Source organism: Chrysemys picta, chromosome 20 (genome assembly GCF_011386835.1).
Source record: "Chrysemys picta bellii isolate R12L10 chromosome 20, ASM1138683v2, whole genome shotgun sequence".
In the NCBI taxonomy this organism is placed as follows: domain Eukaryota; kingdom Metazoa; phylum Chordata; order Testudines; family Emydidae; genus Chrysemys; species Chrysemys picta.
Window position 1 is genome coordinate 309,525 of NC_088810.1, and position 10,599 is coordinate 320,123.

The following is a 10,599-nucleotide window of genomic DNA, read 5'->3' on the forward strand; positions in this document are numbered from 1 at the left end:
GTCATAGAATCACAGGACGGGCCGGGACCTCGAGAGGTCATCTAGTCCCGTCCCCTGCACTCCAGGCAGGACTAAGTATTGTCTAGACCCGGGCGGCTCCGGAGCCACCTGCGGCTCTTCAGGGGTTAACATGCGGCTCCTCGTCTGGGCACCGACTCCGGGGCTGGAGCGATGTCGTGGATTGTGGGGGAGTTAGGGCCCTGCACCCCTCTTCCCGAGATTCACTGCGACTCTCAACCAGCCAGTAAAGCAGAAGGTTTATTTAAGGACAGGAACACAGTCTCAAGCAGAGCGTGTAGGTACGACCAGACCCCCTCAATTAGGTCCCTCTGGGAGGTTCAGGGAGCTTAGACCCCAGCTTGGGGTTCCCTGCGTTGCACCACCCAGCCCCAACCGAAACTAAACTCCAAGCCCCTCCCGCTGCTCCTCTCCTTTGTTCAGTCTCCCGGGCAGAAGGTGTTAATTCTCCCCACCCCCGTTCCTGGCTCAGGTTACAGCTCAGGTAGCTTCCTTCAAGGGAAGTCCCACATCCCCACTGCAGCCCCCCTGCAACATTCCCAGGTCAAATCTGCCCTGCTCCCCGCTCCGTCACAAGCGACAGGCACCAACTTCCCAATGTGCGGGGGGGTTCTGGCGGGACCCAACTGAGAGTATCAATTCAGGACAAACTGCTTAAAGCAGGGCACAGCCCAAGGCTGGGGTCTTTCCGCCTCTTAAGGCACCAAACCAGCCAGCCAGACCGAGGAGAACTAACACGGCTCCTACTCTGAAACCAGCCAGCCAGAGAGGATTTCGGTCTCACCCACTGGCTAACCACAAGTCACACAAGCAATTCCCCCAGACACTCCAGTGTCCCAGTATCACCACCAGTGCCACTCGTTATGGGGACAAATGGCTATGAAAACCAATACCCCAGTAAAAGAAAAAGGGTTCTCCCAATCCCCAAAGGACCAAGCCCCAGACCCAAGTCAACATACAAATCAGATCTTACCCACAAATCACGCTGTTGCCAATCCTTTAGAATCTAAAATCTAAAGGTTTATTCATAAAAGGAAAAAGATCTGGATGAGAGCTAGAATTGGTTACATGGAATCAATGACATCCAGTAATGGCCAAGTTCTTGGTTCAGGCTTGTAGCAGCGATAGAACAAACTGCAGGTTCAAATCAAGTCTCTGGAACATCCCCAGCTGGGATGGGTCCTTCAGTCCTTTGTTCGAAGTTTCCGTTTGCAGCAAAGTTCCTCCAGAGGTAAGAAGCAGGATTGAAGACAAGATGGAGATCAGGCATCAGCCTTTTATAGTCTTTTCCAGGTGTAAGAACACCTCTTTGTCCTTACTGTGGAAAATTACAGCAAAATGGAGTCTGGAGTCACATGGGCCAGTCCCTGCATACTTTGCTGAGGTACAAGGCGTAGCTGCCTTCTCTCAATGGGTCCATTGTATAGCTGATGGTCCTTAATGGGCCATCAAGCAGGCTAGGCAGAGCTGACACCAACTTGTCTGGGATGTCACCCAGAAGCACAGCATAAGTTTGAAATACAGACAGTACAGAGCCAATATTCATAACTTCAACTACAAAATTGATACACACATATAGACAGCTTAACCATAACCTTGTCTTAGACACCTAATTTGACCCCGTTTGTACAAGTTTTGGTGCGACTACAGGACTTTGGTTGCAGCCATGTTCTATACGGTTCCAGATTATATCAATAACGTCACACCCCCCCAGAGCCTCCTGCACCCCACAAAACAGCTGATCAGGAGGTGTGGGGAGGGAGGGGGAGGCAGTGATCAACAGGGCTGCGGGTGGGCGGGAGGCACTGGCAGTGGTGGTGGTGGGGAGCTGACGGGGGGCTGCTGACGTGTTACTGTGGCTCTTTGGCAACGTACATTGGTAAATTCTGGCTCCTTCTCAGGCTCAGGTTGGCCCCCCCTGAACTAGACAGGGCTGGCTCCAGGGTTTTTGCCACCCCAAGCGGCGGAAAAAAACAAACCAAAAAAAAAAAAAAAGCCGCGATCGCAATTGCGATCGGCGGCACTCCGGCAGCAGCTCCACCGCGCTGCTTTCTTCTTCGGCGGGAATTCGGCGGCAGGTGCTTCCCTCCAAGAGGGACCCACCACCGAATTGCCGCCCCCTTCCCCTGGGCCGCCCCAAGCACCTGCTTGCTGGCTGGTGCCTGGAGCTGGTCCTGGATCTAGACCATCCCTGACAGGGGTTTGTCCAACCTGCTTTTAAACACCTCCAGTGACGGAGATTCCACAGCCTCCCTGGGCAATTTGTTCCAGTGTTTAACCACCTGATAATTAGGAAGTTTTTCCTAATGTCCAACCTAAACTGGCCTGGTGCTGCAATTTAAGCCCATTGCTTCTTGTCCTGTCCTCAGAGGTTAAGAAGAACAATTTACTTGAAAACTGTTATCATGTCCCCTCTCAGGCTTCTCTTCTCCAGACTAAACAAACCCAATTTTTTCAAAAAGAACAGGAGTACTTGTGGCACCTCAGAGACGAACAAATGTATTTGGGCATAAGCTTTCCTGGGCTAAAACCCACTTCATCGGCTGCATGCAGTGGAAAATACAGTAGGAAGATACATATATACACGGAGAACATGAAACAATGGGTGTTACCCTGCACACTATAACAAGAGTGATCTGTTAAGGTGAGCTATTACCAGCAGGAGAGAAAAAAAACCTTTTGTAGTGGTAATCAAAATGGCCCATTTCCAGCAGTTGAAAAGAAGGTCTGAGGAGCAGTGTGTGTGTGTGTGTGTGGGGGGGAATAAACACGGGGAAATAGTTTAGTTTTACTTTGTGTAATGACCCGTCCACTCCCAGTCTTTATTCAAACCTAATTTAAAGTTTGCAAATTAATTCCAATTCAGCAATTTGTTAGTCTCTAAGGTGCCACAAGGACTCCTGTTCTTTTTGCTGATACAGACTGACACAGCTGCTACTCTGAAACCAATTTTTTCAATCTTCCCTCATAGGTATTCTAGACCTTTAATCATTTTTGTTCCTCTTCTCTGGACTTTCTCCAATTTGTCCACATCCTTCCTGAAATGTGGCGCTCAGAACTGGACACAATACTTCAGTTGAGGCCCAATCAACATGGAGTAGAGCGGAAGAATTACTTCTCGTGCCTTGCTTACAACACTCCTGCTAAGACATCCCAGAATGATGGTTGCTCTTTTTTTTTTTTGCAAGAGCGTTACATTGTTGACTCATATTTAGCTTGTGATCCACTATGACCCCCAGATCCCTTTCCGCAGTACTCCTTCCTAGGCAGTCATTGCCCATTTTGTACGTGTGCAACTGATTGTTCCTTCCTAAGGGGAGTGACTTGTATTTGTCCTTATTGAATTTCCTCTTGGTTACTTCAGACAATTTCTCTGGTTTGCCCAGATCATTTTGAATTTTCATCCTATCCTCCAAAGCACTTGCCACCCCTCCCAGCTTGGTATGGTCCACACACTTTATAAGTGTATCTGTATGCCATTATCTAAATCATTGATGAAGATATTGAACAGAACCAGACCCCGAACCCTGCGGGACCCCACTCGTTATGCCTTTCCAGCACGACTGTGAACCACTGACAACAACTCTCTGGGAACGATTTTCCAACCAGTTTTGCACCCACCTTATAGTAGCTCCATCGAGGTTGCATTTCCCTAGTTTGTTTAGGAGAAGGTCATGCAAGACAGGGTCATGATAGACCACATCTACCGCTTCCCCCCATCCACAAGGCTTGTTACCCTGTCAAAGGAAGCTATTAAATTGGTTTGACACGATTTGTTCTTGACAAATCCATGCTGACTGTTGCTTATCACCTTATTATCTGCTAGGTATTTGCAAACTGATTGCTTAATTATTTGCTCCATTATATTTCCGGGTACAGAAGTTAAGCTGACTGGTCTGTAATTCCCTGGATTGTCCTTATTTCCCTTTTTAGAGATGGGCACTAGATTTGCCCTTTTCCAGTCTTCTGGAATCTCTCCTGTCTTCCATGACTTTTCAAAGATAATCGCTAATGGCTCAGATATCTCCTCAGTCAGCTCCTTGAGTATTCTGGGATGCATTTCATCAGGCCCTGGTGACTTGAAGACATCTAGTCCAGTGGGTTAGAGCTGGGGAGGGCTGGGAGCCAGGACTCCTGGGTTCTCTCTGCGCCCATTCCTTGCAGCCCAGCGCCCCCTAGTGTCACACTGGGGCATTGGAGTCCCTCTCTGTGGGAAGGGACCTGGAATCCTGGATTCCGCCCCCCGTCCCCGTCCCCGTCCCCCTTAGCTCCTCTCAGGTGTGTGTGTGTGTGGGGGGTCCCTGCACCCCGTGCTGGAGGGGACAAGCCCTGCTCTGTGTGTCTGTGTCTCATGCAGACACCCCAGGTTGCGGGGGGGGGGGCTGTTTCCCTTCCTCCCACCTCTGTGCGTCTGTCTGGGCGCAGGTGCCTTTACACTCTGTGTCCTGCACCTCGCCCCACCCTGGAGCGGGTCCGTCCCATCCCGGCCGCAGGGGTTGGGGGGACTTTACCTCCCAGCTGTCCCAGATCCCTGTGTGTCTGTGCTCTGTCCCCCGCCCCCCGGTGTTGCTCTCTGCCCCCCCAGGGGGTGTTGCTCTCTGCCCCCATCCCCGGGGGTCTCCAGGGATGGAACCTCCATCGACACACCCCCTTCTGGAGGGTAACTGGGGGGACCCAGGGTGGAGGGTGCAGATCCCCAGGGGCTGGGGGGCCCATCCTGTGCCAGGAATTAACCCCCCAGCGACAATTCCCCCTCCAGTGTGACCCTCCCGCACCTCCCAGGACCAGCCCCATCCCTGGGGACGGGAGCAGTTGCTCTGGAGACCCCATATCAGGTTCGCATCCCGCTGTGGGGACTGGATTTACCCCCCCCCCCCCATGTGAGGTGGGAGGAAGGTGAGGCACATCCCGCCCCTGGCAGTGGAGACAGGCAGGGCTGTCGGGAAGGGGGGGCACGGTGCCAAAGGGGCTGTACCCCTGCCCCGTCCCTGCGCTGGGCTGGGCAAGGGAGGTGCTTCGTGCCAGCTCCGCTCCCTCCCCCCCCACTTCCCTCATCTCTGCCCTTTGCCCCCAGCAGGGAACCAGGCGTCTCCACTGTCCCGGCAGCTCCCGGCGGGTCCCGCAGCAGCGACGGGCGATGGGGCGAATCCCCCACAGACCGGGCAGCCCTTGGACAGGGATTCTCCTGGCAGGTCAGGGGGACGGAGTCGGGAGAGGGGCGAACGTGGGACCCAGGTGTCCGGGACACAAAGGCCTCCAACAGGCACCATTGCAAATGAAAGTAGAGGGGCTGCGGGTCGGGCGGGAGTGAGGGGCACCGGCAGAGCTGGGGGGAGCCAGGCTAGCAGGGGTCTGTGGGTCAGGATTGAGGGGCACTTGCAGAGCTGGGGGGAGCACAGGGTTTGGCTGGCAGGAGCAGAGTCCGACACTTCCTGCCCCAGGCTGGTTCCATCCCTGGGCTCCCCCGAGGCTGCGCCCCACAGCATTGGGGTGGGACCCATCAGATGCCGCTTTGTTCCCGCAGATCCTGCTTTGCATGAGGGGATTAGCAGGGATCAGCTGTTTGTGTCTCTGTCCCAGAGCACTGAGGGTGCACCAAGCTCCCCTCCCCCCAGATCGAGACCCAGACGGGTCCCACAGCAGCAAAGAGCAATGGGGCAAATCCCTGACAGACTGGGGGGGAGAGGGGACGGACCATGGGACTCAGTTGTTTGGGACACTAAGGGCTGTAACGGGACAGTGCAAATGAAAGCAGAGGGGCTGCAGGTCGGGAGTGAGGGGCACCAGTTAGTATCAGTCTCTCTGGTCTCCCCCCCGCAGCCTCCGTCCTCGGCTCCTGCCTCCAGCCAGCGCCGGCCCAGACCCCAGTGACTACCACCCCGCCGAGCACGGTGCAGATACGGAGCCCAACTAGCCCTGTCCTCTCCACGGTGGATCTGCACGTCTCTGGTAAGTGTCACCCCCAGACCTGCGCTGACCCCGGGCCCTGCCCCGGCGATGGGGCTCTGGGCGTCTCCCCCTTGTGAAGAACTCGGCTAGGTCACAGGGGGAAACTTTCCCCAAACTCAGACACCATGAGGCAACTCAGGTACCCCAGCACCTGAGAGACAGTGACCCCCCCCCCCAAGCTGTGGGGCTCTGGGCCCCCAGCCTCCCCTTTTTCCTCCCTGAACTGGGAGGCAGAACTGCCCCAGCCTACATGGATCTGAACATAGACAGGGCGTGACCCCCCGCCAGGTTCTGCTATCGCTGTTGGGATTGATTATCTGCATCGCATGGGCCCCCAGGGCCCCCCTGTGCCAGGTGCACAGACATCCCCACACAGAGCTCACAACCCACACCCCCCAGAGCCTGGATCAAACCCAGGAGTCCTGGCTCAGACCCCCACTCCTCTAACCCACCGATCCCCCCCTCCCAGAGCTGGGATAGAACCCAGGAGTCCCGGCTCCCAGAATTCTGCTCTTTCCCAAATAGCCCTACACTAAAATTGGTGGCTGGATAACAGCTCACTACTGCTACCAGGCAGCTGGGTCTGAATCCCCCACGGGGCTGTGCAGCAGGAGTCCCATTGTGCTGTTCCTCCCAGTGACGCTCTCTCTGTTCCCAGAAATCCTGCCCAAGCCCACGGTGACGCCCGGCCAAATCCAGGTGCTGGAGAACTGGACCTTCACCCTCACGTGTAACGGCTCCCCCAGCGCCGACACCGTGCTCTGGCTCCGGGACGAGGTGTCCCTCGTGCCCAGTGAGCGGCTGGTGCTGTCCTCCGACAACCGGACCCTCACGGTCATGGGTGTCACCCGGGGCGACGCCGGCGCCTACCAGTGCGAGGTCGGGAACCCCGTCAGCACCAACCGCAGCGAGCCCAGCACTGTGACGCTGGCCTGTGAGTAACTGCAGCCCCGTCCCCCGGCCGCGCTGCCCCTGGCCCTGCTGGCATCGCCCAGCCATGGAGATGCAGCCCCCCTCCCCCCCCCCAGCATGGGGCACAGGGGAAGTTTATGGAGGGCCTCTTCCCTGAAACTGAGATGCAGCTGCCTCTGGGGTGGATCATGGGAGCTGTTTATACAAGCTTCTCTGGCCTGGTGCTGAAATGCAGCCATCTCTGGGTTGAGGCACAGCGGCTGTTTATACAGAGACCCGCAATCCATCCCCTGACCTCTTTTCTCTCTGCAGATGGGCCAGACTCTACCAGGATAGACCCTCCAGGACCCATCAACCTGACCTTCGGGTCGCTTCTGACCCTGACGTGTGTCGCCGACTCCGTCCCAGCCCCGAGCTATCGCTGGGTTCTCAATGGCACCGACACTAAGGAGACCCGGAGCAGCTTGACCTTTAATCTCACGACCTGGGCTCAGCAGGGCACGTACGAGTGCCGGGCTCACAACCCCGTCACCGGCCGCACTGCCTGGGCGTCTGTCGCCGTGCGGGTGACAGGGACGGGTGAGTCCCTGGGATGGAGCAACACGCTGCAGACACAGAGATCCCAGTGCTGGCACCAACGCCCCAGTGCGGTGCTAGGGGGCCTGGGCTGCAGGGAGAGGGACAGGGGCTCAGTAGGGGGCGCTCTCCCCTGGCAGTCAGTGCGGCCTCCAATGGGTGCTGGGGGCCCGGACTGCAGGGAGTGGGGTGGGGGGATTGTGGCTGAACCATCTGATCCAACCCCCCCCCCCCATCTCTCCTCCAGACGCCCCTCGTCCAGCTCTCTCTGTCGGGGCTGTTGCTGGGATCGTCATTGGGTCACTGGTGGGGGCGGCGCTGGTCGGAGTCACGGTCTATTTCCTCTGTGAGTAACAGCCCCCACCAGGACTCCTGGGTTCTCTCCCCGGCTCTGGGAGGGGAGTGGGGTCTGGTGGTTAGAGCAGGGGGGGCTGGGAGCCAAGACTCCTGGGTTCTCTCCCCAGTTCTGGGAGGGGAGTGGGGTGTAGTGGGTTAGAGCGGGAGGGAGGGGCTGGAAGCCAAGACCCCAATTCCAGTGTCTCTGGTGATTCCTCCCAGACTCTCGCTGCCGGAACGAGACCCCCAGGGAGAACGGGGCACCCGTCCCAGTGTATGTGAACCAGTCCATTACAGCCTGGACAGGGCCAGTGGTGAGTGACAAGGGCTCAGCCCCCTCCCCCGCTATTCCAGGCCCGCCCCCTCCTCTGTGGGTGCCCCTCAGTCCCAACCCGCAGCCCCCCAGCCAGTTTACCCTGTTCCCTTTGGGCAGGGGTGGGCGGGGGTTACACAAACCCAGGGTCCGATTGACTGTCCCTGGGTCCCCCCCTCAGGCTTAGCTGGGGGGCTGGGAGGTCTCTGGGGTCTGGTGATAATGACTCTTTTGCCTCTGTCTCCCGCAGGCCCAGCCCGAGAACCCCCCTGACCCCAGCCCCATGTACCAGGTGAGCGCCGTTCCCTTGCGCTGTATCCTCCCCCTGCGGGGGGGGGGGGGGGTTGGACCCAGTGGGGGGAGGGGGGATCTGCCCCCCAACAAGCCCTATGGCTGAGAACGGGGCTGGTTATCACATCCCAGAGCTGGGGAGGGGGGCAGAGTGAGCCAGAGGGGGACCAGCTGGGAGCCCCAGGGCTGAGGGGAGAGGCTGGGGGGGCCCAGCACGGGGGGGAGGGATGGGCCCCCCAGGATGGGAGGGGCTGTTAGGGCCCATGGGGGGAGCTGGGGGGCTGGGTCCTGCAGGGTGGGGTCCCCAGCTCTCCCCTGGGGCGTCTCTGGCTGAATCGTTCCCATTTCCCCCAGACGCTGGAGCCCCGAGAGCCGGACGTGTATGAGGAGCTGAATTGACGCCCCCTCCTGCCCCTGGTGCATGCTGGAAGGGGCCCAGTGCATGCTGGGAAAGGCGCGTCTCTGAGCCTGGGTCCCGCCGCCACGTTAAAGGGCAGGAATGGTCACTGCCCGGCCCGGGGGGGTCCGTCTGTCCGTCTGTCTATGCTGCTTCCCTGGGGCCCATCACCGCAGCGTTTGGGCTTCAGTCTCACCCTACTGGCTAACCACAAGTCACACAAGCAATTCCCTTAGACGCTCCAGTTTCCCAGTATCACCACCAGTGCCACTCGTTATTGGGACAAATGATTATGAAAACCAATACCCCAGTAAAAGAATAAAGGTTCTCCCAAAGGACCAAGCCCCAGACCCAGGTCAATATACAAGTCAGATCTTACCCACAAATCACGCTGTTGCCAATCCTTTAGAATCTAAAATCTAAAGGTTTATTCATAAAAGGAAGAAGATCTGGATGAGAGCTAGAATTGGTTACATGGAATCAATGACATCCAGAAACGGCCAAGTTCTTGGTTCAGGTTTGTAGCAGCCATAGAATAAACTGCAGGTTCAAATCAAGTCTCTGGAGTACAAACATCCCCAGCTGGGATGGGTCCTTCAGTCCTTTGTTCAGAGTTTCCGTTTGCAGCAAAGTTCCTCCAGAGGTCAGAAGCAGGATTGAAGACAAGATGGAGGGTTTCCAGGGCCTTTTATAGTCTCTGCCTGTGGAAGGACGCCCCTTTGTTCTTACTGTGGCAAATCCCAGCGGCAAGATGGAGTCTGGAGTCACATGGGCAAGTCACATGTCCATGCACGACTCAGTTTACAGGCCGACGCCATTGTTTCCATGTTAGTTTGAAGGTTCCCAGGAAAGCTCAGATGTAGATTGGGGCGTCTCCCAAAGTCCATTCTCAAAAAGCTGACCACGTGCTTCGCTGAGGCTACTTGGAATCAAATACATTTGAGATACAAGGACAGAGCCAATATTCATAACTTCAACTACCAGATGGTTCACACCTACAGACAGCATCATCATAACCAGCAAACCAGAACCTTTCCATAGACACCTGTGATGCAGGAGGGAGCCGGGCGGATTGACCGGGGAATGCCGTCTAGTTTTACTAGGACTGTCTCCATGGGGGATGGGAGAGCAGGGGGTGACTTTTATTGAGGGAAGATACCTGAACATGTAATGTGAGAACCCAGGAAGGGGGTTGGGGCCAGGTGACACCTTTGCCAGGGAAACTGAACAAAGGCTGGAGGAGGAGTGGGGGGAGGGAGGTGAGACGGCTGGAGGGGTTTTCAGTTTGGAGCTGGCTGGGGAAACGGAGGGAGCCACAGGACTGGGGTCTAAGCTCCCTGCCCCCCAGGACTTGATTGAGGGATCCTGGTTGTACCTACAAGCCCTGCTTGGGACTGGGTTCCTGTCATCTAATAAACTAGGGTTACCATATTTAACAAATAAAAAAAGAGGACCCTCCACGGGGCCTGGCCCCACCCATTTCCCCACCCCCAGCCCAGCCCCAACTCTGCCCCTTCCCCACCCCCAGCCCCGCCCCAACTCTGCCCCTTCCCCACCCTAACTCCGCCCCTCCTCCCTCCCACTCCCAGCCACAAAAAAAGGGCTGCCCAAGCGCTACCGGCTTCACGGTTTGCCGGGCAGCCCCCAGACCCTGCGCCCCCAGCCGGGCTCTTCCCCTCCCGGGCTCCGGCGGCGCAGGGTCCAGAGGTATGGGGGCTGCCCGAAGCCCGTAGCGCTCGGCTCTTAAACAGAGCCGAAGAGTCGGGGAGGAGCAGAGCCGCCGCGGCCGGAGGCTCTGCTCCTCCCC

At 57.1% G+C, this 10,599-nt stretch overlaps 1 protein-coding gene across 2 annotated transcripts; it reads left to right on the plus strand.

The window, feature by feature from the left end:
• The first annotated feature begins 5,098 nt into the window (after positions 1-5,098).
• On the plus strand, positions 5,099-10,207 carry LOC122172218 (carcinoembryonic antigen-related cell adhesion molecule 20). 2 transcript variants are annotated; one of them, XM_065574781.1, is made up of 8 exons: positions 5,099-5,210; positions 5,839-5,967; positions 6,626-6,901; positions 7,192-7,458; positions 7,703-7,801; positions 8,014-8,105; positions 8,355-8,396; positions 8,750-10,207. In XM_065574781.1, exons 1-8 carry the CDS (start codon positions 5,156-5,158, stop codon positions 8,792-8,794), a joined length of 1,005 nt encoding a protein of 334 aa, XP_065430853.1. In that variant the 5' UTR covers positions 5,099-5,155; the 3' UTR covers positions 8,795-10,207. The 2 variants fall into 2 exon arrangements, with proteins under 2 accessions (XP_065430853.1, XP_065430854.1); XM_065574782.1 differs by lacking the exon at positions 7,703-7,801 and having other exon boundaries at positions 8,750-9,163.
• Positions 10,208-10,599: the final 392 nt, after the last annotated feature.